At 35.4% G+C, this 27,660-nt stretch overlaps 1 protein-coding gene across 4 annotated transcripts in view; it reads left to right on the plus strand.

The window, feature by feature from the left end:
• The window catches only part of Dhc36C (Dynein heavy chain at 36C), a 365,150-nt gene that overhangs the window by 167,826 nt on the left and 169,664 nt on the right, over positions 1-27,660 (plus strand). For all 4 annotated transcript variants that reach the window (XR_014128870.1, XR_014128871.1, XM_081743777.1 and 1 more), the window contains 5 exons: positions 1,156-1,353; positions 5,906-6,029; positions 6,815-6,990; positions 10,953-11,104; positions 24,329-24,476. Coding sequence is in view for 2 of the 4 variants with exons in the window: in XM_081743777.1 (XP_081599903.1) it covers positions 1,156-1,353; positions 5,906-6,029; positions 6,815-6,990; positions 10,953-11,104; positions 24,329-24,476 (798 nt within the window). In the remaining 2 variants the exon portion in view is untranslated. The remainder of the gene's footprint in view (positions 1-1,155; positions 1,354-5,905; positions 6,030-6,814; positions 6,991-10,952; positions 11,105-24,328; positions 24,477-27,660) is intronic.

The raw sequence follows: 27,660 nt of genomic DNA on the forward strand, positions 1-27,660 counted from the left end.
TTGTAGGTGATTTGACACCGATATTTATATTTTCTCCCAAAAAGGTGACAGTCATGCGTCATTGCCGGGAGGACGAATCACTCACCCTTTTCTTACTGTCCTTTCGCATGACCCTTGAAGATATTCTAAACTGACAACAGTGAACCTTTTAAAGATCTTGAGTCTCTTTATATTAGAAACCTGAAATTCCATTTATGAGGGAAGTTGGACGTTAAAAAAATATCAATTTAGTAGTTTCTTTAAATATGCATTTATATGAGTAACGACATAAACATGCATTAACCTTCGAAATATGCAAATATATGCACTAGAAAACTGCTCTTTTACCCCAAAACACCTAAAACGAATTTCTGTTTATAGAGCATATCAATATCACATCAGGCCGAAGTCTAGCTATTACAAATGCTCTATGTGTCTACCAGCAGCAGCACTTTTGCGGATTCCGCTCAAACGTTTGCCGAATTGTTTTCACCATTTCATCGGAAGTGCGAGGCTGACATGGACTCTTACCTTTGCACAAGCATTCTACAACCACGAATATTTTTGGGTGCAGGCGGGTCAATGCCAGAACGCCGACGAAAAACACGCTGGACCGAAATCATTGACTCAGTCTTTGTAAACTGCAGCACACAAAACGCCCTCCATTGAGCGGACGCAATCTTACTTCTGATTGACTGCAAACTGAGAAGACGCATTGACTGACATCTAACGACGATTTTCTAAAACTCCTAGGCCAGCTCATTCAAACAACACTCATTTCTTTTCCGGCACGCCCCATGTTCTGTAATTATTACCGTCCAAAATCCAATCATTCGTTTTGAAACACGATGTATTTCGTTTAAGTTTTTGACAGCGGATACTCATGACACTGTTACTACTGTAATTTCACTCAGCTTTTTACTCATTTATCCTGAGGGCATCTGGAATATTAAAAATTAGGCATAAGAAGGTTAGTGTAGGATTCCTTAGAAAACATTAGATTCCTTAAAATATACTTCCATGTACGCAATTGGGCAATTTTAGAAAAGTGTTATCAGAACTCAAAATAGAAAGTTAAGACTTTGAAGTAGATAGAGGTAGAAATATCTATACGAGAACAATTCACTAAAGGAAAGAAAGTCATTTATAATCATTATAATGTTCGTTTTATTTAAGGGTAAAGGAAAATGGAAGAAATGGGAAGAAGAATTAGCATCAGCACCACCTATTCCACGAGATATTCCTGTCAACAAGATTATAGTACCCATTGTAGAAACAGTTCGCAATATGGCATTAATGAAGCTTCTTGTTACTCACCAAAAGGCAGTTCTGTTCTGCGGGCCAACCGGAACAGGAAAATCGGCATATATTACAGTAAGTATGTTTAAATAAGGCGTTTCCTTAAAGTTGCTTTTATATTTAAATGGGTTAATAATGTGATATTTACTAGAATTTCCAATAAATAATTCGATCGTGTTAATAGTTTGAATCTCTTAGTGGTCTTATCCACTGACATGTGAAGGGCGTGCTGGAGCGAATACAGAGGATTATTTTGGAGAATGTAGTCTCCCATATTGGAATAACAATATTAAAAGTAATAATACAATGAAACCTATTTGTATTGGCCACCATCAATTTTATTGAAGAGTGGTGAACTTGAGCAGATGATCAACCTACGGATAATGAGTATATTTTCAAGCAAAATATAATTATAATATTCATATTTCCAATGCAGCAATTGGCTGCAATAGTATGCCATCAGAGGGTTCGAAGTTCTACAAGAAAAGTTTATTTTAAAATAATAACTGTGTAACATTTTCAGCCAACTAACTGAGCATATTGGCTTCATCAGAAAGTAAACTTTGTGGTGTTTTTCCTCCCACTTTCTTCATTCCACCATTTCATTCATTATTCATCATCACCGTCTCCTTTAGCCTAACCGGCATAACCACGGGACGTAAAACTCGAAGATTTCATTTCATTTCATTGGCTTCATCAGACACTGTAAAAACTATAACAGTTTTTACAGTGTCTGATGAAGCTAATATGCTCAGTTATTTGGCTGAAACTGCCACACAGTTATTATTTTAAAATAAACGTTGCTTTTTTCAGTGATTTGTTTTTCTAGTTCAAGTTATTTAAGATAGCGAATCTAGTATGAACGAGTTAGTTACAAGAAAAGATACTAATCGAATAACCAGTGTACTCGATAAAATTTGTAATTCTGTCATATGGTTTGAGGATTTACTTAAGATCATATTGATTCTTTTACCAAACAAGACAAAGTGTAAAGAGTGTAAGAACTATAGGACAACTAGCATTATTTGTCACACGAAAGTGATAGAAAAGAATAGAAAAGAATATGGAGAAGGACGTGAACATCAGTTTGGATTCAAGTAAAGGGATACATGGCGCAGTCAGATATTTGAGGATAATGGAAAAAAATGTCTAGAAAGTTTTGAAATGTGGTTATGGGGAAAGATCCTCAAACTGCAATGGACCGAAAAAACATATGTTCTAAAAATGACGCCTACGGACCAGAGAACACTATTCTACAAGTCAAAATAAAGCTATATATTAGTATACTTTTCGGGTCCTCGGCTGGAGACACGAATTGCACTATGTGCAGCGTTGTAAATAAAGAACCATAGTGTAGATCTACTAATCTATTAAATAATTACATGTGGCAACGTCGTAAATAAAGAACCATAGAGTAGATCTACCAATCTTATCAAATAGTTACATCGAATTTTTCCAAATGGCAGCTAAATGAAATCTTTAAGAGTTACGTCCCACGGTTATGCCAGCTAGGCTGAAGGAGCGGTGATGATGAGAATTGAATGAAGCGGTGGAATGAAGAAAGTGGGAGGAAACGGGATAACCCCGAAGAAACCCATGCATACGGTGTTTGTCCACCACAAAGTTCACTTGGCGGGAGCTGGGATCGAACCCCCTACCACTGAGCCACCGTGGCCCCAAATGGCAGCTAAAGTTGATATAAATTGACATTAGCATCACTTACTAGTGTAGTAATCAGTTTAAGTGCTTGATACATTTGTAGAATAATTATAATTGTTCCAAGTTAATCTGCGACGTTGCCACATCATGACATTTTGATTCCCCAATCCCTCATAGCTGCTAAACGAGGCTCCAGAGGAAATTTCATCATATAACATTTTTACTGTATTTTGACCTGTGGAATACTCTGTGGTCCGTGGGCACCATTTTTTTTTTTTTTTTTTTAGAACACTCCATACACACAGGGTATCCCACTCATAAGAGGGCCCCGGGAAAAGTGTAATAAAAATCTTCATAAAAGAGGATATGAAACCAAATTTGTACATGACCTATCTTTATGGTTGAGAAATGAAGGTACATTACAAGAGGTGCTGGAAATGACTTCCCCCAACTGTATACACAGTTCAACACGCGCTGCATGTTCGTGAATGTTGCTGCCAGAGTATTGAGTGTGACTCTGGATTTCACGGCCGATGTTCTCACGTAACTCGTCTACGTGGCAGCATTGTAAATCTGTGAAATATGGCAACAATGATATTCCGTGAGCTGTGTGTGGGTCTCGTGTTTGAGTGTAGCCTGGCTTACTGTTCGTGGTGTTTCGTGTGAGTTGCTTCCACCGGTGCTTTTTGATTCCGACGATGTATTGATATTCCGCGGAAGAGCGCGTGTTTCTGGTGAAACAGTATTGGATAAGTGGTTTCTTTAAGACATGTAAGAATACGTGAAATCAAGAACATACGTTTATGGACTACTGACAACCAGCATGCAGTCGTTGAAGAACTCCTTCATTCACAGAAGGTAATATTTTTTTGACACTACTGTCACCAGTGAAGTGTACCAGATATTGTTTCATCAATATGTAAACCAGTTGGATGGCGAGAAACTGACACTTAGTTGGTATCAGCAAGGTGGGGCAACTGCCCCACGTTTATGGCAAGTATGGCTGTGGTGGAATCATCCACCGTGAAATCCAGGCAGTCACGCTTAATGCTCTGGCAGCAACACTCACGAATATCATCACCTTGAATTGTATACAGGTGATGAAGGTCACTTCCATTACCTCTTGTAATGTACTTTCATTTCTCAACCATATATATATATAGGGTCCGTTTACATAGGCCTTCTGGGTAACTATTGAAGATACAAAAAAAGAGATAAGAGAGCAATGTTATTGGAAAGTTTGGGGTTTCAATCTAAAATGTTGAAAATTTCGGAATTGGACCAACTGTTGGGGCTTTACATTGGTGTAGTTCCCAATGGTGAAGGAAAAAACATACGTTGCCACGTCTTTGTTGGACAGCAATGAAGGAAAGCGTGTATCCTGGACCAAGTAGAATAGAAGTAACGGTCACAATGAAGGATACGGAGGAGGATCACACGCGACGTCTATCCAAGGCAGTGAAGTATCCATCAAAGGGGGAGGGGGCAGGTACGAAAAAAGGAAATTGAATTGAATTTATTCACAGCAAACTAATGGCTAAGTGATGTCAACGAGACGAGACAAGAGGAAAATTAAATAAAATTAGTAAGGGCCTAAGTACCAAAACTCAAAAACCAGAGAAAAGTCGATAAATGTGAGTTATCGTAGTACAAGTTAAACGGGTACTGTGACCATGTGAGTGCTTTAAAACAGAAACAATAACTTTAAAGCTATAAACTCTTTACAAGCGTATTCTGCTTGGTACTAAGACAACTTTGAATGATACAATTCAATTCTACTTGTTGCGGCACTTAGATCCTGTCTCATTATTCAATTGTTGTCTTTTCTAGAAACAGAAGCACATTTATCGTCACATTTCCAGATGAGTTGAAACGAGACATATTAATTATTTCTTACCCAGTCGGTGATGTAGGGGTAGCGTGCTTGCCTGCCACACGGCATTTGGGTAGGTCGAACGTGGGCACGAACCGTGCTCCGACCGACCATCCTGACTAAAGATTTTCCTCAGTCTCCCGAGAGCATACTGGAGAGAGTGGTCAGATTTGATGGTGTCAGCGATTTTAAATGTTATTTAATACTTTCAATGTATTTCTATTCTAAACAGCTGTGTACATACCACTTAGTTTGATTGTTTTATGTTCATGCTTATATTCGTTTCTTCTTACCATTGTACACACATGTATTTGACATTATTCCAGTGGTACGTTATAATTTGCGGGAGTTTTGAAGTGTATTGCAATCCTGTAGCCACTTTTAGAGGTGTTTTTCTTTTAAACATTGTCTTGTATCACTTACTTCCAAGAAGATGAGCTGATTACAGAACAGTCTTTTGTAATAGTTTTGTAGTTTTAAGAAAGAAAAATCTGAGGTTACTTCTTCTTCTTCTTCTTCTTCTTCTTCTTCTTCTTCTTCTTCTTCTTCTTATTATTATTATTATTATTATTATTATTATTATTATTATTATTATTATTATTATTATTATTATTTTCAAGAATGTTTGGAAAAAAAGATTCCAAATTCTTTCTTTCTGAATATTACGAAATTTAAAATCAAAAATTGCTTTTTAAATGAGCACTCGCTAACGGAAGTGCATACTCACTTCATACTTATTCCTTTGTTGGAACTTCGGTACATATAGAATAGTTTGAGTACTGTTTTTGTAAGCGGAAAACTACATTATCTTTGTTAAAGAAAATTGTACTTAAGTTTTGAAGGTGTCTGGGAAGAAATACTTCAGTTCTCTTAGGTTTCACCGTTACATATCTTCGTCGTTAACATCAATGATGGTATTTGAATGAGGAGATAGCTTATAATGTTTTTGTTAATAAAATGTTGAGTTCGGGGCTTCTGTAGGTGTGAACAGACTGTATCAGATAGTCCCCTCGTTGTTAGTGTTGTTAGTAACGATAATAGTGGTTGATCTTCTTCATCGGGTTATTATTATTTTATTTTATTTTATTTTATTAGGAATTCCTGCTTCGCAAAGTGGATAGAGCGGTTTATGTGCCTCTTATCATCAACTTCTCTGCTAAGACTTCAGCTAATCAAACTCAAGAAATTATAATGGCTAAACTGGATAGAAGAAGAAAAGGTAAAGTAATAAGTAAAGTGGCAAAAGCTTACTTATCAAAGCTTCCAAAATAGTTTTATAATAACGCAGACGTTTCAGCAGTGATTTTCTATTTTCCTCAGCTCGTACCCTTAAATTAAAAAAAAAAAAATTAAAATTCCGCTCCCTCATGGCTAAGCGGTTAGCGTACACGTCTTTGGCGTGGGAGATCCGGGTTCCATTCCCGGCGGGAGCTCATGTGGTTCGGATTCTACGTTAATCAGTAAGTCCAAGTCTCATATAGCCTCGCTGCCGAAAGGGACGCTAAACTAAAATCAACTCAACTCAATGTAAAAATAATGTTTATAGTTACTAAAGAAATGATTTTAATATTCTTCGTTTGTAACTAGTGATAACGTCTAAAAAATTCTCTTTAGGAATAAAGATTTGTATTAAAGAAAAATTATTCTTAAGTTTCCCTTGCTCGACATTTGTTTTGTCTTCTCATTATCTGTATTCAGAATTGAGATGAAAAAGAGTCCAGTGAATTACACATGTGTACTTATCTTATTTATGGATATGCTTCATGTCAGTTCATTAAGTAACTTCTCTATGTTCCCTTAGTACATATCATATTACTTTTTCGAGTAGTCATAGGGTTAACGTGGTAGTGCAGCCCTAGATACAAAGAGGACAATTTCGTGTGCAATTTGAAATTAAGTCAAATGAGTCTTAGCATTCGTTACATATAGTCCCAGGGTTATAGACTGAGGAAAATTAAATGATTGTCTCAAAATTAATGATGATTGTGTATTATTTGAATTTAGGAGTCTTTGGACCACCACTTGGAAAACATTGTGTGATATTTGTGGATGATTTAAATATGCCTGAAAAGGAGACTTATGGTGCTCAACCTCCTATTGAGGTGTTACGTATGTTGGTGGATCACTGGTTATGGTATCATCTGAAGGAAGTTACACCCATGAGAATAATAGACGTCCAGGTAATTTTTATGTTAATTTATTGTTTAGAATATAGTGATGGATCTTGGGTTTTAAACCTGCAAGAAACTGACGAAAGGAAATAGTTTAGTTTTATTAAAGCTATTCATCGTAGGAACATTAAAATAAAATCGGTAAAATTTTTAATCTTCAGTTTTCAATCTTTCTCTCTGCTTCCTATTCTTTAAAACTCGTGTCTACCAAGATTTTGTTCTTCATGTAATTATTTTTTGTCACTTCTGGTGATCACTATCTTTGGTAAACTTTCTTTCTAACACTTCAGTAATTCTTATTCATTCTTTTTATTATATCACCCTTTTCAGATTTCAATGTTTTCCAGTAATTTACCTTGTAACGGATTATTAACAGTTTAAAGATACGTTATTACCCTTGCTACATGGTTAACATATAATAATTATAAATACAATTCATCAATCATTTTCAGAATATCTATTATTGATCTTCATATAAATCTTAGTCCCCTGATGCTACCCACAACCACATTACGCAAAGTGCCACTGAAAACTGTTGCTGCCACTAAATTCTACATAAGTCAAGACTAGTAACACTGTTTTCCGCAGTATGGACCGTATTTTATACATAATCTAGTGTAATAAAATCAGGGTTGCTAGAAGACCAATCTGCTGAAGATACGAAGTCCTGGACATTCAGCCGAAATATTCTTGGGTTGACTGAGACTTGTACGTTGATGCAGAATCTTCTTGGAAGTTCCACTATTTGGCCACAGGCTCCGAAACTGTTTCTTGGTAAATATTTGCAGATGTTATAGCACGGCCAACAAGAGATGGTCTCTGACGTTTCTTACCACATGGTCTCTGATATGGCAGCACCTACTTTCATACCAGTGTTACCAACCACGATCACTCTATCTTATACCATTAATTAAATTGCCACTACAGTTGCACCGAAAAAAACCTTGACACGCGAGCAGTGGCAATGTCACTGCGAGCTGTCAGAGACGTTCTCTTACTGGACGCACTATAACTGCTTTTATACGGTAATAAAGTTCAGTAATTCCGTCTCAGGATGCTCAGCCAAACCATTATAGAGAAGCAGATAACGGACCTTCAGTACTTTCGAGTTTTTCTCATGAGTTGATCGAGAGCCTGTAGTTTAAATCCTGTCATTTAGCGGTTGAGCGATTCTTCAACAGTAAACATCTTTCCATGAGTAAAAGTAATCTTTCTGTAGCGGTTATCCACCTAGCTCTAAAGCTTATTCCACCTTTTATCTTCTGATGCTATGGGTTTAAAAAAAAAAAAAAAAAAAAAAAAAAAAAAAAAAAAAAAATCTTCACTTTGTTGTTATGCTTTTTCCCTAGGTGATTGCTGAGTACACATGAGTTTGACATCTTTAAAAAATTCCGTAGCTCAGGGCTGTCAGCACTTTCTTTCAGTATTTCGCCAAATTCAAGAAGCACCGGTCTTAATCATGCAGTGTGCTTCTACTGTGTACAGCCTGCAGCTCTCCAGGAGCAATCAATGACAGTGTCAGTCTCGACAAAACTTGTGTAGTACTCATCATTTTAAGCCTGTTGAAAATCTTCGAAGCAGAATTTCGAGGTTTTGTATCGCTATTACATTAACACGATTCTCATAATTATTCTGCATCTGTTTTCTACATTTTGCCTACTGTAATGCTCTCGGCAGTGATTCTTCAATTACATTTCCTGTTGGATTTTGATGACCTTGACTACCTGTTGCTCGCCATCTGCCAGGAATTTGTAACATTATTTATAGTAGGACTGGGTACGTGTTGTTTCCCCAGAATGAAGAAATAGTGTGTTTTTAGAATTCATTTGTTGTGATAGAACGGTTTATGTCAATTTCCTTTTGTAATTTCATTATAACAGGTGGGATGTAACTCGTTGTCAATTTCCTTTTGTAATTTCATTGTAACAGGTGGGATGTAACTCGTTGTCAATTTCCTTTTGTAATTTCATTATAACAGGTGGGATGTAACTCGTTGTCAATTTCCTTTTGTAATTTCATTATAACAGGTGGGATGTAACTCGTTGACGGTATTTATTGTTCTCTTGTAATCTTTTCTGTTATTATTTGATGAATCCATAGAGAACTGAAAGTGCTCAAACCGGTCGCTTATCTCATGAAGAGTACTATTGATCTGTATGCCGTTATCCCCATCGAAATAGTTTGGTATTTTTTTCTAATTTCTGTAACATTTTAATAATAATAGAAATATCTGAAAATGATTGTCTAAACATTTTATGGGCACCATTCATTGAATGGGTACTCACTTGGACTACGGTGTGTTTGTGGGGTCACGGTGGCTCAGTGGTAGAGCTCTTATCTCTGGTAGGTGGAGTCTCTGGTTCGATCCCCGTCCAAGTAAGTTTGTGGTAGACAATATTGTGGGTTTTCTTGGTTTACTCCCGTTTCCTTCCACATTTCATTCCACTGATTCTTCCATCACCATTCACTTGCCTTAATCATCGTCTCTCTCAGCCTAATCGACATAATCGTCGGACGATAAACTGAAATATTTCGTTTCGTTTCATATGCAAGGCTTAACGAAACCTTGAAGAATGAAGTCACACAGTGGTTCAGAATATAACCGTGATTATACAGTATCTGATCGCTGTGTAATTAGGACTAGAGCCTATAGAGGTTTTCCCATATTTATAGTAAGATTTTACTGTCGTAGTGTATTAGTTCTTCATGTAGCGATCCATTCTACAAATTACAATATATCTATATGACTGCTGTAAGTCTTTGTAAGACCACCTAAAAAACAGAACAAATATAGCATACAATTAAAATTATGCTCTTTAATTGCAACTCCCTTTGATATTCATGCCAACAGAGTAGTTGGTGAGGCCTTTAGGAACCTTGGCTTTGTGATGAGGTTAGGAAGTGATTTTCCTAACCTAATGTCCTCAAAACATTATATATTGGCAATGTACGGTCTAAGGTGGAATATGCAGCGATAATATGGGGTTCTAATAGTAAGAAATATATAAACAAAATCGAAAACATTCAAAATAAATTCGTGCGCTTTTTGACATATAAAGAAACAGGGATATATCCAAAATTTGAGAAATACGAAGGTGTTCGAAACAAATATTCATTATAATCACTTGAAAGTAGGAGAACTCATTTCATTTTATCTTTCTTGCTTAAAACAATTCATAGTGCAATAGATTCAAAATATTTGTTGTCAGAAATCAAAATTCACATTCCGCATAGAGCAACCGAGTCCCTATAATGCATATTTAATCTCTCAATGCAAAGAACTAATGCATTGGATGTATCGCTTGTCAGAAAAAATTGTATATTGTATAATAAGATGTCACAAGGGTACCCAGATATATAGATATTTTTAGTTATAAACAAAATTTTCATTCTATATAAATTAGCTGTATATCGTGCTATGTGTATTTTAACGTATAAAACATATTTTGCTATCATATTATTATTTTATTATATATGTATTGTAAAGTGTATTACTATGCAATTGAGACCGCATTATTATGTTATATATCTATTTTAAAATGTATTACTATACAATGATGGAAAACAGTAATTAGGCATTTTCGTGTTGTTTTTCCGAAATAAATAAATAAATAAATAAATAAATAAATATTCAATAATTATACTTCTAATATTGAGTTTTCACTTGCAAAAGCTGTTAGTGTTTATTATTATTATTATTATTATTATTATTATTATTATTAATAATAATAATAATAATAATAATAATAATAATAATAATAATAATAATAATAATAATAATAATAATAATAATAATAATAATAATATAAAAAGGACCCACAGGTGTACACTAGAGAATATTCTTTTTTATATAGTGTTTCGCTTGGAATAGAAGTATATACGAATGCATTTCCTTGAACATTTTACGTAAAATTTGTTATTTGTACTATATTTTTAACTTTTGTTGAAATTTATGAGTCTAAAATTTCCAGATGATGGCTGCTATGGCACCCGCCGGTGGTGGACGAAGTGCTGTCACACCTCGTTTTCTGCGACATTTTCATACAATATGTATCAATGAATTTGAAGACGCCACTTTAATTGCAATATTTAGTAAAATTATGTTATGGCATTTGGATACAAGGTAAGGAAATTCGTCGTTGGAAACATATATACACATTATATATGTATATATAAGACTCTTGTTTCAACTACGCTAGAGATACTTTATAGAATAGCACAGGAAAAGTATATTCCTTTAAAAAATAGTGCGGATTCAGCTGATTGTTTTCCTGCAATTAACAATGTCCTTTCACTCCAATTTAATATTAGTGTGAAGAATGCGTTCTTTGGAATTGGTTGTCATTAAAGTAACGAGCTATGGAACATATTTTTGTCTTTTCTTGTGGAACGATGCGAGAGCTTCGTTCAGGTTTAAGGAGACATGAACGAGAACTTTTCCTTCCTTTTGCAGTTCCATAACTATTAGGTCGTATTTTCTGTTTAGAAAGCTGAGCTGCCCGAGTCTGAAGAATCAAATATCTTTTGCTCCAATTTCAACAGAATCAGATATAATTTATAAAAAAATTAATGGTAAATATATTTCTTCAGAAAATCAAGGATCGCAAAGGCAGTTCAGTAAGGTGCACAAAGTTTCCATAACAGATCTAACAAACAGTCGGCGAATGTCTGAAAAAAACTGGAAAAGTATTGAGACTAGTAAAGTGATTAGATTAGCAGTATTAGTCATCGTAACGCACTAAACTAGTGCAGATGCATAAGTTTTTGTCTGTGCTTATGCATATCTTTACGTTTTTGCTAAACTTTTGTGAAAAGTGAGTTTTCATTACTGTATATAACAACATGTGTTTGTCGATGTATATCATTATGTGCATGAATGTTTCAGTGTTAAGGAAATTGAGAAAACTTAGTGTTATTCCTCAAGGACACAGTTTGTATTCGTGTTTTAACACATTCAACCCAATAAATCCGTAGTTATTTTTTCGGGGGGGGGGGGAGGTTAACGTTCCACGGTTATGCCCATCAGCGTAAAGGAGACGAATGATTATGAAAATGAATAATAGTGAAATTATTATTTTTTTTTTCGTGCTCTCCCACCGGAAATGGAAACCGCGACAACGTACACCAAAGCCACGCACATTAGTCACTAGACTAGCCAGTTAAAATTTTGTTAGGTGTGTTAGATAATGTGTGTATATTTGAAGTCTAGAATAGTGAAAGCCGTAAGAAATATTAAACATTTTACGTACTCCTGGCAATTTGTATTCCTCTAAACAAAAATAAACATTTAAAAATATATGACATTGGAAGAATTTTAAGAAACTATTAACGAAACACATTTGATTTAAATAAGGAGCTATAAACAGAATGTGTTCTTTTTTAAAGAAAGGAATTTTGAGAGTAACATTTCCTTTCTTATATAAAATCGCTTTGTTTTCTATCAAGAAAAAGACTAGGAACATTTTCTCTTTACGAGAAAAGAACTATGAATAGAATATTATATTTTTGTGGAAAAGAAACGTGAATAAAAGAAGTTTTTCTTTAGAAGTTTTTATAAAATGGTTCATCCGATTTATACATCGGTCATCGGAACACTGAACCTGATTTCACATTATTTCGATCCATTGCTTGCGTCAGTTAATCTAGCTGTTAGTTCCATTTGTGTTCATTACATACTCATGTTCAAAATAATGCAATACTGTGCCGGTGCTGTTCCATCAGTTAATAGCTCAGAATAATCTCTAAAATACTCATTGAATAAATGTGACAATTGGGGATGAAACTGATACACAACACGGTACTTAACTGCAAAATTATGGTTGAATTTAAATAACATTCAAATGTTTTAATTTTGAGAATGTCTAGTTAGGGAAAAGGTGAGAGAGAGAGAGATAGGTTATGATTAAGAGATAAAGGATAAGCACTAGCCTGACATTACGATGAGACTGGTGTCGTCCTGGTCATCTGGATGATGAATGGTTTTCCCTGGAGGAGCCTGGATGTACTGGAGTCAGCCAACAACTGGATCATAATCCTGCTGGACTGCCAGGGGCGGTGAATTCCCTCGTTACAATACGTCTCCGATGATGTTCTCCTACACCTTCATTCCACTAATCAGATGTTGGACTTAATTGAACCTGCGGCGATGAACCAACAGAATGGTACTCTCAAGGCATGGAGTTAGTTGTTCTCCAATGGAGCTACGTGCCTCTCACGACGATCCTGCACCTTCCTAAACCTTGTGGCGAATACCCCTTGTCGACGTGTCCTCCATGGTTTTGCCTAATCAAAAAAGGATAAACGTAATTTAATAAAGTAATATAACTTAGCAAATTAACAGTTTATACAATTATCACATGGTTACTTCACATCAAATACACAGTTACTTCACAATAGTTACTTAATTTTATGAGTTAAACTATTTTTGTCTACCTTTTATGAAGTTATTTACCTGTCCGAGTGCTCCTACGATGGTAATTATTATTATTAACTACAGATGATTTCAAATGCTGAATAAACTTCCAGTCGACGTCTTTATTCATTGGACGGATCACAAAAACACGATTAGGCTAACTACAGCACACGGTTCCAGTCCTTTTCAGTCCAGTGTCTGTATTGTTGAGTCATTGAAGACATGTATACGCCCCTGTAAGAAAAATTCTCCTTCGTGGTACTTAATTCCAAATCTCCATTATATGAAATTTCCTTCGTAGTGTTGTTGTAGAAATCGGTTGGAATTGAACTGCATGCTGTCGGATTTAAAAATGATTTTCCTTGACGAGGAATAAAATTTGTCGACGATCTCTTTAAGTTACAGTCTTTTTGCGACCACAGTTCTGATTTCGTTTTACACTCATACGCATGGTAGATTATTCCTTGTAAACACATTGAACAGTCTGTTTTGATACAACAAAAAATCGGGTAACTAAATTTACTATGTGTACATGCCCATACACAATTAACCCTTTCTGCCATTTTGTTACATCTTGACGAACTGTTTCCATGTAACCCATTGGTATATTCACGCCAGTTAACCACAATAGTCTTACCACTATTACTTCCGGTTTCAGTATTGCATATATAACGGTAATAGATACAAACACTAAAATATGTTGTGTATCCGTTAAAAGTACGCATGATGTAGGATCGAATTAGCTATCGAAGAATCTAGATATCATTTTAGGCGCTAGAAGGTTTCCCTGGATCGATTTACTTAATCAGATTTTACACAAACCTGTATATATGTAGTGCAGAAAAGAGAGAGTTATATTTATTCACTGCTGAGAGAAGCTTCGGTTGATTGTTTGATACACAGTATAATGGGTACATCAGCAGCGAGACAATTTGTTCCCGTCACGATAAACCCAATGCTGACACTTCTATGCATTGAAAATCGAAAATAAAACTTCCAAGAAAGTGAAGTACAAAAAATAAAACATTAAAACAAAATAGAATTCAAACGGAACGTGAAAATGCTAAAAGAATAAAAAATAAAATATAAGAGATAGGGAGAAGCTTCAGATCTTTAAAAAGGAGAGGCGAATGACAGAACATATGCTTGATTAAGAAACGGACTCAGAATCACAAATGTTTCAGGCTCTTATGATATGAAATTTTAAGAAAGTTTCCAGAACTCGCTTCTTAGAATCCGTAGAAGACTTGGTTTCTTAGCTATTGTTGTTGGTAAGGAAGCAGGAAAATATGAAGATGAGTTAAAAGAGGTCACTGGAACTTTCAATATACCAACTGTTGTATTCCTAACATATAGTATATAAGTTAGAGCTACTATGAAGACCAACTGGGATGTCATCAAATTAAGCAAATTCAGAAGTAAAGGAGAGAAACTAAGAGAATTGAAGAGCAGACACCTATTCTGTTACAGAAGATCGGAGTATATTAAAATCGATTATGTTAAATTTCTTATTAACGATAAAGACTGAAGAGAAATGTCTTGGATGTAGTATTTCTACTCGAGTAGCAAGCTCGAGCAGCTCGAGTAGCAACTCTCCCACAGGTAGATGCTGTAAGTAGTTCAAGTGCGTGCTTCCACAACAGGTCATTCGGAAGAAAAAATGAAAGAATGTTGCGAAGAATTCTAGAGTTTAATACTAAAGAAAAGAATTTTGTAAAAATTATCATGGGAGATTTCAACGCCAGAGTAGGACAAAAGAACTAAACGAAAAATCAATAGAACATTTCGGATATGGCGACCTAGAGAAATGAGGAAACCTTTTAATAGCATTCGCTGAAGTCGCGATAAGATACTTTTTGAATTCCTTCTTCAATAAAAAGCCTCACAGGAAACGGGCATGGCGACATCCAAGTAAAAGGACCAGTAAAATTAACTACAACATGTCAAACTGAAAATATGCGACTGAAGACCGATATTCTGAACAGATTCAACACAGGAGGTCACTATCAAATGTTAATGGTTTAAACTGCATCTAAAGACAAAAAGCTTGCAGGACGACACGAACGTGAAGAAAAGAATATCCTTTAAGAGAAGCGTAACGTATTTCAACTGGAAATTTGCAAGGCAATACGGAAAACTATTTGATCGCACTTGAAGAGAAGATTATGAACAGATAACAAGCAAGACTCAAAAAAATCTCATGGGAGAAGTTACGAGGATTATGAAATACTAGCAGCGTTCACCCCGCTTCGCTGCGGTCACCCCGGAACGCAATAAACTTTGTTACTTAGATAATTTTTACTTTTTCGCTTTCAAGTGATATGATAAAAACCATAGAAGATTGCAGTAAATCTTAACATTATATCGCCTGTCATTTATGTTAACCCGCCCCGCTTCGCTGCGGTCATCCCGGTGCTGGCATATTGTAAAAGTGTCTGTAAAAATAAGCAAATCAATTAAAAAATTTTAAACAGAAGATTCAAGCTATTTTCCGCTGTATATCGCCTGTCATTTATGTTAACCCGCCGAGTGACACGGTCATGCGGGTTGCATATAAATACGTTTATTTTTACCTATGATGAACTAACAAAGGATTTGTGGACACCTGAATGGTCAATTATCTCAAGACACTGGTAATTAAAAATTAAAGTGATATGATAAAAACCATCTAGGGTCCAAATCCTAATAACCCCCCAAAAATGAAAGAAATTGGTTCAGCCGTATTAGCGTGATGAGCGGACAAAGGATTTTGTACGTTCTCTTTTATATATATAGATTACGAGGAAGAAGAATGAGAAGGGAATCTCCAGTGAAACACAGCATCTGATGAGGAAGAAGAGAAATGAAGATGAACAGTGACAATGCGACATCCAAAATAGAATGTGTGGAATTTTTCAAGACAATACAAAAGTTAGTTACGGAAGATAAGGTTCAAAAGCAACCTCGTAAGAAAAACAATTGTGGACAACATGGCGTTAAGAATACAAAGGATAGCATATGCAATTGACAAACCGAATCGTAGCGCTAAATAAATTGAATGGTACAATCACTGAAAATCGCGAAGAAATACTGGAGGAGATTCAACTGCTCTACATCAAATTATATTAAAATTATGAATTAGAAATAAAAGTAAACGAAGATGAAGAGGAGACAGAGATACTATCGTGCTGTAAGATGAGGTTGCATATGCCATAAGGAACATAAAACGAGGGAAAATCCAACGAGAAAATAGGAGTACATTAGATACTAAAGGAAGCTGGTGAAGAAGTGGAAAAATCATAGCCCATGTTTATACTAAATGCCATCGAAGTAGTTGAGTTCTCTGGAAGTGAAGAAATGCGATGGTCATAATGCTGCATAAGAAAGGACTCAAATGAGATGTACGCAATTATAGACCTATAAAGTTTCTCGCTGCAATTTACAAATTGTGTACGAAAGTGTTTCCGCTTGTATTAAACAGTAAATAAAATAAATAAATTCCCCAAACCAAGAAAATAACTGAATTTAGAAGTGGTTATAACACAATAGACCAACTTCAAGTAGTGAAGGAACTGATAGAAAAATCAAGTGAGAATGAATTAACCTTATGTGCTGCGTTTATTGACTATGAAAGGCCTTTCGATTCGGTGAAGACCCCGGTGATTATATACACTCTTTGATCAAGTATATAGAAGAAGCTTATATAAAATTTATAGATTATATCTATGAACAAACAAGCGCAAATATCCAAAATGTTTATCTATACAAAGACGGTAAGAATAGGAGGTGATACTAGTTCTCTTGAACTTTTTATAAACCTATTTGAATGTGAATTTGATTTCAAAGAACAAAGGGATAAAGATAAACTAATAACGTCTGAGTGCATTCGGAAGGAATATCTTCATAATGTTTAAAGCTCAAAATATTCAATAAATGTATTCTGCTTCTTTCGGGATATGGAGCGGAGACGTAAACACTAACAAAATCAGACATTCACCGTCTGCAGACAGCGAAACATGGAGACATTTGAAAAGATAGAAAGAGCACCACATAGATCACAGGAATATAGGAGTAATGAATATTATGGAAATAAAGGCATTAAAGTTCTAACGTACCGGTTTACCGGTAACGGTACATTGATTTTTTTATTTCTATTTCCTGTGTTATTTTCTTTGGCACCCGTATAATTAATTAGTAAGGTACATTGATTTGTTATGTTATTCTGTGTTATTATTTTGTAGCACCTATATAGTTAATTAGTGCAGTGTTGCTACCGTTGATATGTAGATTGGGGTGTTGTTCTTGTTAGATTAATTCCCAGTGATTTTTTCTTTGTTTACTATATTTGCTATTGTGTTTCTTTTCTAGACTTAAGCCGCATATAACTGCAGACTTGTACTTATTTGTGTTTAAGTAAACAAGCAAATATATGTGATCCAACTGGATCCGTTTCTACCTTGTATTCCTATCTCTGCGAGATCCATCTTAATATTGTCCTCCCATCTGCGCCTAGGTCTTCCTAATGGTCGTTTTCCGATTGGTCTTCCAGTCAATACTTTGAAAGCGTTTCTACTTTCTTCCAGTCTAGTTACATGACCTGCCCACCTAAGCCTCCTAGACTTGACCACCCTAACAATGTTGGGTAAACCGTATAAATTATGTAGTTCCTCGTTATGAAGTTTCCGCCATTCCCCATTCCCGTTCCTCTTGGGTCCGAATATTCGTCTCAGGATCTTGTTCTCAAATACTTTCAATCTATGTTCTTCCCTCAGTGTAAGCGACCATGTTTCGCAACCATACAGAACAACAGGCATGATTATCGATTCATATATTTTAAGCTTCAAATTCCTCGACAGAATTCGCGACGACAAGAGATTTTGAACCGAATAGTAACACGAATTCCCTGCTTTTAGTCGACATTTAATTTCTTCGTGAAATGATTTTCCTCTGTTAATATTGATCCTAGATATTTGAAACTATCCACTTTATCAAAAGTATTATTTAATATTTTAACGCATCCATAATTTGCTGTATTACGGTCCCGACGCACTTCCATTATTTAGTTTTCTCTGCATTTACTTCTAAACCCATGTCCCTGCAAGTGTTTAATAAGATCTCTGCATTTCTTTCTATTGTTCTCCTATTATCCCCTATTACATCATCAGCATATGCCATAACCTGGTGAATACCGTTCAACTGTAGGCCCTGGTTGCTATCTTTGATTTTCCTTATAGCGTATTCCAGAACAAAGTTAAATAATAATGGCGACAACGCATCTCCTTGTTTCAGGCCATTTTCGACGCGAAAGCTCGTTGGCATAAATTTTCCTACCCGGACTTTACTTTGGGATTCATTTAAACCTATCTTAATTAATCTAATTAGCTTTCTCGGTAGTCCAAGTTCTGTAAGTTCTGTAATATATATTGGCGAATTGGTACTAAATCTGTACATTCATTACCTTAATTTTGTAAATAAGAACTATACAAAATTTATATACGGTAACATACCGATTTATAATATGAGTTGGATTCTCAGTTGTAGCTGCTTTCCAATAACACAGCGTCGGTGCGTATTGGAATAGGAAACGAAAATCGTTACTCAACTATCAGTAACAAGTATTACGTTATTCACTTGTTTTAGAAAGATATGTTTTCTGTTACCAGGCCCCTAATAAGTGAGTCAAAGAAAATTACTCTGAATGTTTTTAGAAACTTAAAATTCAACAGAAAAACGGGTAGGATGCATTCTTAATGATGATATTAAAATTATGTAGTTGAAATAGCGAATAATTCATAGATGTTTCAAAATAGTTGGAAAATCTAGCTACTGTGTGCGAGCAATTATGTCATATGTATAAGAAGAAGAAGAAGAAAAATATTGTTAGCGGAAGAACGGTGGTAGGAAACTCCAAAAAATTTTAAAAATGAAGACAGAAAATTATTACGTTTGGAACTAAACCTGGGACTAAATTGATGTTTTGGCTGAACCTTTGTTGTATTTGGTGTTTAAGGAGTTTCCGTCAAAATTTATTATTTCAAACTGTTTCTGGTAATGTCACCGAGAAGCCAATGGGTTTCATGTCAGCCATGTTGATGTGGACAAGAGTTTAGTAGATGCAGAAATCAAGATACGGAAAGGATCCAACATTGAGGAAGAGGAGATCAGAGTCGGAATCTCGCTCGTGTCAGGAATTTTCTGTCTACGGGTAAACGTACCTGCAGTTCAGGTAACCAAATTTTCCACATTTAATTATCAGGAGATTGAAGTTGCCAGCCCAAGATGGCGACGATTGAGCTACTATCATAAAGTTACCGTGATGATATAGTGCATGTGTAGTAACTGTGACGATAATCTCAGCTCAGTTAAATATGCAAATGTCTCATATTATTATATTTAACTAAATTGGTGTTGCGTCACACATCTTATCCATCTCCTAGGAATATTTTCACTTCATTTTTATCTTTATTATCAGAGAATGAAATCCCTTGTTATAGCTTCATAGTATTTTGGTACCGACCTGAAAACAACATCGAACGACCTTCTTTTCCGTTATTATTATTCTTATTAGCCAGGACCAATATAATTTTCGTTTCGTCACGTTGGAAAAATAGTTATTGTTATATAACTATCTAAAAGAAATTGTGGAGAATATAAGTTAGCCTAATGTACGCGTGTAAAGGGAATTCAGCTTCAGTTTGCTGCCCTTCCTATAGGAAGACTGACTTGCAATCATCATTTTAATTAGATTAATGAATGGTGCTGATCAAAATATAAATGTTTTGCTTTCCAAATGTAGATTTGGACATGTAGAATGCCAAAAATGCGTTCCGTAGTAAATTCAATAGTCTGTCCCGTAGATTTTTCTGTTTTGCTTTCTTTCTTCTTTCATTCTGTACTTGCACTTCATGTGTGTATATTTCATAGATCATCGTCAGGTAGTAGTTGTATTGTAGTTGAATGTTTTATGGCTAGGGGTAGTAACCAGACATAGTGGCGCTTAGTATGCGCTGCAATTTTGACGCTAATTGATAAAAGCAGATTGTAGCGATACATGTGTCAAAAATCCTCAATACATAGTTGACAGACATTGTTAGGTTTTTTTATTATTTATTTATTATTCTGGAACGTATAATGTTGGAGAGTGGTTAGTGTGGATCAGCCCATATCGATTTTGTTCGCTTATTGGAAGGATTTTAAATGTGGTTAGTCAGTCTTAGTTAGATTCCATAGATGGCTAACAATTATAATACTAGAATAACAAAAGTTCCAATGTTAAATTGTCTAAGTAAATAACAAAAGCCAATTAATACAACCATTTAAGATTCATTGGATTGTAATTAACTAAATCAAATAATACATTCTGAATTTTGATTACAGATTGAAAATTTCATAAAACATAAATGTATATGAATACTAATTGTAAGCTATTTCTGATGAAATCAATTAATCAGTTTCTTTGTGCTGGTCTTTATATCGATGTTGCCCATGACTTGTAACGGCAATAATATCTGGAAACAGTAAAAGCAATTATTTAAGTTAATATTATGTTGTGAGTGAAACAGCTTATTGTACCAATATATATATATATATATATATATATATATATATATATATATATATATATATATATATATCAATGTGTAAATGAAATGAACAAGTTGGGGGATCTCATCTCATGATTGGTATATACTTTACAAAGAATCTGAGTTTCTTTTCTTGCATTGGTTAGTTGCGCGTTTTGGGTTAAATAAGTATATATATAAATTTTAGTATATATATAAATTAGCTTTACCTATTCAGGATTTTTTTTTTTTTTTTTTTTTTTTTTTAAAGAAACAGAACATATGAAAAATGACATCTTTAGTCAGGATTTGTTGCTATGGAGATGAACTTAATCAGATAATTTCAAATTTAATAAAAATTAAGTCTCTATCAAATTGGCGATCCAATCCAGGATCCATTTCCATGGAAACGAGAGTAAGCATTGGATTTAATTAACTGTGCAAAATCAGTCTCCATCAAATTAGCTACACCAGTCCGGATTTTTGTTTATTTTGATATTTGTTCATTTTAAATAATTGTGCAAAAGAGCACATATCAAAGTGCCAGTGAGCCGGACCTATTAAAAGAACAAATGATGATCGATGGACAAAACCAACTCTTGACTGCATACAAAAGGACAAGAAGAAATCTAGCAACATCTTCCTAGCGCTAGGGAATAATGTCGAAAAATATTGTCCAATATAGAAGATTGTAGAGAAAAATTGGAAAGACCTGGAGCCACCAGTAAATTAACAGTAATTTGCTATGGTGATAATTGTTATTATGTGCAAAGCAAAAGTTGCCCCTCATTCTATTCGGGACAGGACATGAAGGCCGAAGAGCTATGTGTGAAGGCAAAGACTCCATAATTTCTTTTCTTCTGTATTCACGGATGTGTAGTCAGCACTTTTCCGAACTCCTTGGCTTCCTCAGGTATCCTGGGTAAAGAAGCTGGATGAATCTCAGAGCCCCATTGGAACGATGGCACCAAAATTAAATCCTCACCGGCGATCGATCTCTTGTCTCAGAGTCAGCAGTTAGACGCCTTACCTACTGCATTACCGCGGCTCTCCTATATACATTATATAGTTGCTGAAATAATGGTGACATGGAGATATCATGTAGGTGAGCTCGAAGAAGCAGAAAATATCTAATAAATTCTTGGGGTAGATTACGCGTCTTTTCAAAGTTATAAGCTGCCGAAAACTACTGAAAAATGAACTTGAAAGCTCATGGTTCTGAAACCATGGGACCAATCGTAGTCATTCCAAGGAATCACGTAGGAACTACATGCTCTGTATCTAAATATCCATGTTGCAGAATCTTGCTATGCTTGTGGAACAACTTTTTAAAGAAAGTTGGGGTATGGGGAAATAATTTGAAGTACTGATTAGGCGTACATGACAAGTTACAAGAAAATAAATGTAAAAAATGTAAAAACCACTTCATTTGTTTCTTAATGATCTCAGCAGGTAATATTACTTTTCAGTTTTTTGCAGGTACAAATATTATTTTCGGGAATTGTACACCATATATGAGGTGTGCAATTAAATAACGAGACTGCCCACCTCCTGTCGCGCAGGATCGTGGGGGGGGGGGGGAGTAGCTAATGATGTGTTGATCTTGAACATTCATGAGCAGCCACTGTTTGTTTCATGATTCTGTAAGCTTTTCTCTTCTTTGCAGGCTTTCATGAAGAGGACAGTGTTCGGCAGTAGTGCCGGAATCATGGTGAACAGTGAAGTTGAGCAGCGCATTAACATCAAATTTCTGGTGAAATTAAACAAAACACCGAAGGAATGTTGTGCAATGTTAAAAGAGGTGTATGGTGTTAATGCTATGTCATGTGCGCGAGTTTTCGAATGGCACCAACGATTTTCAGAAGGTAGGGAGGAGGTTGAAGATGATGAATGACCCGGCCGCCCTTTGAGTTCAAGAACGGACGAAAATGTTCAAAAAATTAATGAACTGGTGCGGGAAGACAGACGTCTGAGCATTCGGATGATCGCAGACATGACTAACATTAACAAAGAGACAGTAAGACAAATTTTGCATGACAATTTAAACATGACAAAAGTTTGTGCAAAAATTGTCCCGAAAAACCTCTCTCAGGAACAAAAAGACATTCAAAAGATCATTTGCTGTGACGTCATGGAACGACTCAAAGCAGAACCAGACTTGCTAACACGTGTCATCGCATGTAATGAAACATGAATTTTTCAGTATGACCCCGAGACTAAGCGTCAATCCATGCACTGGAAGACTCCCACATCGCGAGAATAAAAAAAAGCACGAATGAGCAAGTCAAAAGTGAAGGCAATGCTCATCGTTTTTTTTTTTTTTTTTTTTTTTTCGATATCAGGGGTATCGTCATGACTGAATGGGTGCATCAGGGTCAAACAGTGAATCAGACCTACTACAAAGAAGTCCTAATCAAGCTGAGGAAAAGAATAAGGAAGAAGAGACCGGATTTGTGGAAGAACGATGCATCTATCCTCCACCAAGACAATGCACCTGCCCATAATGCCCTTTCTGTGAAGCAGTTGTTAGCAGCCAAGCGCATTCCTGTGCTCGATCGTCCTCCGTATTCCCCAGACCTGGCTCCCTGAGACTTTATCTATTCCCAAAAGTGAAAAGTGCATTGAAGCGAACACATTTTCAGTCTGTTAAAGAGTTGGCACGAAAAACGGTAGAGTTGAACAGGTGACATCTGATGACCTACAGCATTGCTTTGAACAATGGAAGGCACGTATGCAGCGGTGTATAGATACGGGAGGGGAGTATATTGAAGGGGATAACAGTCTTTTTTTTTTTTTTTTTTTTTTTTTGCAATACAACACATTTATGACACCAGTCTCGTTATTTAATTGCCACACCTCGTACAACATGCTTTCTCTTCAAAGACATTTAATAATATCTGGAATCAAGGTTTCTGTGTAATGTATTTTTTCTTGACTTTCTTAAAGTCCATTTTTAGTAACTTAATTCTTTTTAAAATACATGACATTTTAGAGATCAACAGACGTTTGTTTTTGAGAACATGAATTATTATACTTGTTCAATAAACTGAAGGTTGTAATGTAATTGATTTTAGAAAATATACATGCAGGAAAACCAAACTTGATCGTTAAACTGGCGGGGAATTAGGTTCAGGTGTCAGATTTGGTGGCAGTTGCTCTATCGACGCTTTGGCGTGATATCAATTTTATGAAATGTTTATCATAATTATTTCTATTCATTTTTAAATGTAGTGTCTCATATAATTCTACTAAATATTATTAAAAATCGGTATTTATTTTGTAATAAAAATGTCAATTTTTTTTATCAAGTTTTATTTATATTTTAATTTTTTACAATAATTTTATATGTTTATATAATGATGAATGTAACCTATATATTTTATGTGTTTTAAAGGGGTTTTGGAAAAGAATTCGATCCGTGTATTAATGAAATAGTATCAGCTACTTTAGTCATTTACAACGAAGCAAGGAAATCACTTTTACCTACTCCTTTAAAATCTCACTATCTTTTCAACCTGAGAGATTTCTCCAGAGTAATACAGGTAATTGTAGTAAATACTAAATTTTATTGATAAACAAAAAGTTACAAAGTTGTGTAATTTGATATTTTTTGTTTTGTTTAATTCAATCAGAAAATCATTAGTACATAATTATAACGTATACATTAGGATAAGAAAAACAAAATAATTTGAAGACCAAAAGAAATTCATATAATGAAATCGGTATAGGTAGCAAAATATCGATGAATTCTATTTCCGTTAAGCAGATAACGATATTGTTGATGAAGATGGGCGAGATAGTTCTTCTGACCACACTGAGGATAATAGTGATATATATATAATAAAGGGTATATCCCTCTAACCACCACAATAAACTATTACGTTGTTGCGGACTCCAGTGCTGATTCAGTTAGGGAAATCTCATGTTGTCACACTGTGCATCTGTGGGTGTTTGGATATTAGAAGGCATATATATTAACCCTTTGGGGATCTTATCATACATTTTGTACGATACGCATTTTTCATCGTACATTGCGTTATTTCTCTTCTATTTGAGCTTTTTCGTCCGGTTCTTTTTTGTTTTTCAAGTCCAGATACATTGTAGAAGACATTACGTATTGTTTCAGACCATCCTGCGTCCAGACATAGGAGGTGATGACGTCATAATTTTGAAATAGAAATTTTCCCTTATGAAGCCTATGTTCATTATTTTTTGGCGGGCTTATTTTTTCATGTAGAAGATTGAAATTTTGCACAAACATTCAGTCCACCGAGTAGTATTTACCAGATTTTTTGTTCCGATGTCAGTGCTAAAACGGGGGGGGGGGGGGGGACCAGAGGGGCAAAGGGTTGAAAAAAGGGATATTTTTACCCAAAAAATCCCGTGTTTCAGGATTTTCCCGCCTCACATACATGATGAGGACACGTGAGTCATACCGTCTGAAAGGCAGTTCCATTCTGAAGAGAATGACGGTCGAATTATTATTCTAGGGTAATTAGGGACGTCTCAGTGATTTTTTTTTAAAATATACTTCTGTATAGGGTAACATGGGGAATTTTTTGAATTTTTTTTGGCGGGCTTATTTTTGCACCTAGAAGATTGAAATTGTGCACAAACATTCAGTCCACCGAGTAGCATTTAACAGATTTTTTCAGATTTCTGCGTTAAAACAGGGGAGGTCCAGAGGGGCTAAAAGTTGAAAAAAGGGAAATTTAGACCAAAAATCCCTTTTTTCTGGAATTTCCCGCCTTAGATACATGATGGAGACATGTGAATGGTACCGCCTGAAAGGCAGTTCTATTCAGAAGAGAATATGGGCGACACATGTTCCTAGGGTAATTAGGGATGTCTCAGGAAATATTTTCCCTGAGATCATAGTATTTTGTGGTAATTTGGAGCATTGTGGGAATTTTTTATAAAATTTCTCCCGCCCTTATTAGTCAAGATAGAAACTTGAAATTTGGTACACGCATTTAGTTTACCAAGTACTATTTATCAGATTTTTTGGAGGTCTCTACGTACACACAGGGGGGGAGGGAAGTTGGACAAAAAAATTTCCCCCTCAAAATTTTCCCTTCGACATTAATTTTCCCTCTCCTGGTTTATGGTATGGGCATGCAAGTGGTACCATTTGAAAGCCAGATCTATTCTGAAGAGAATGAGGTATGAACCATGATCCTAGCATAAATAGTGACGATGCAGTAGCTGCTTAACTGAAAGTCTAAAAAATAGCCCAAAAAGTCAAGATCTCTAAAGGGTTAAACAAGCAATTATCGGCCGAACTACAATGTAAACAAAAAGACCATGGCAATCAGTATCAATTACTGAGCAAAACAAACAAGTAGGATTAACTAACGGGTTGATATGGTCATGCGAGCTGGAGGCTGAAATGAATTGTGTATTAGAGAATACCATACACTATGTATGTAAAACATTAGTACAGAGGTATGAAGATTTAGAAAATAAGACATCATTGAAACTGAGGGAAGACCTGTATAATGTGTGGTGTGTATTGTCATAAATGGTGGTCTCTGATACATATATATAAATGCATTTGATATGTATGGTCTGTGGTAAGCAGGTTAAAGGTAGGTAGGTCAAATATATAAATAATAATCGGATGTAACAGGGCTCTTATGTGCCAATCGTAAATTTAGCGAATTATTATATTTATGCTGAACAGATCATCTTTAAAGTTACAAAACCGTGATAAATCCTTCGATTAAACTCTGCTTATAAGCTGTATATATGAAGTAACTTCAACATTTAGATAGAATATCAATGAAATTAAATCTGTCACAATCGATGGTAGACAAAATATTATTTTGATGTATACGAAAATAATATCTTTCCGATAGAAATAATCCAAAAATAGGTTGTCCAAGTCGTGCATGATAAGCTGGTAAAGAATATATATGTACGTCATACTATAATTCTTAGTGCACTAATAAAAGTTGACATACTATATTTTTTGGATTTATGGAAGAGATTGTCTTTTAAGACAAGCAATAGAGTATTTAATAATATGAAAAACGAGTTAACATACGTGATCATATCAAGTATTAAAGGGTATATTGAAGACAGTGCCTAGGATTTTAGGATGATTGACGATAATGATAAGGTGTGAGTGAGAACATATTATTGAATTGCCACTCGAGTATTATGTCGTGTCAGTGGTCATTCAGCAATATACATTATGAGAGGTAAAGGATTCCCTCAGCCAAAGTACCATCTTCAGTGCCTCAGCGACGTACCGAAGTGCTCCTCAAAAGAAAGCTTATTTCGGGTCGCTCTAACTGGGAGGAGGATCACTTACAGTGCAATCAGAACTACCATAGAATGAGAGAATAAACGCTAAACATCGATTGTTGAAGATTGAGCTGCAGTCTCGCTTTCCTTTAGCAATATTACTTCTGACACCTGACCTGTTTGTTAGGAGAGACTGGTGTAGCAAGATGAATATATAGGGTGATTATATTCAGGGATTAGGATAATTTCTATCTTAGACACAATGACGATCCTCTGCACCTAGGTAAACTTGCAGGTGAGAGGTAAAATCGAACATGTTCTCGTTCGTCATATTGAAGTCACACTTGACTCTCTGGTATTTGATAAGAGAGGAGATACAGCTACATATCCCTATCACCTCTAATCTTCATTCAGATGACATTTTGCATTTATGATGTCCTTGTCCTGTCCTCCGACCTTACACTTTCTGGAATCCCA

This window comes from Thermobia domestica, chromosome 2, assembly GCF_964235325.1.
Source record: "Thermobia domestica chromosome 2, izTheDome1.hap1.1, whole genome shotgun sequence".
In the NCBI taxonomy this organism is placed as follows: Eukaryota; Metazoa; Arthropoda; class Insecta; order Zygentoma; family Lepismatidae; genus Thermobia; species Thermobia domestica.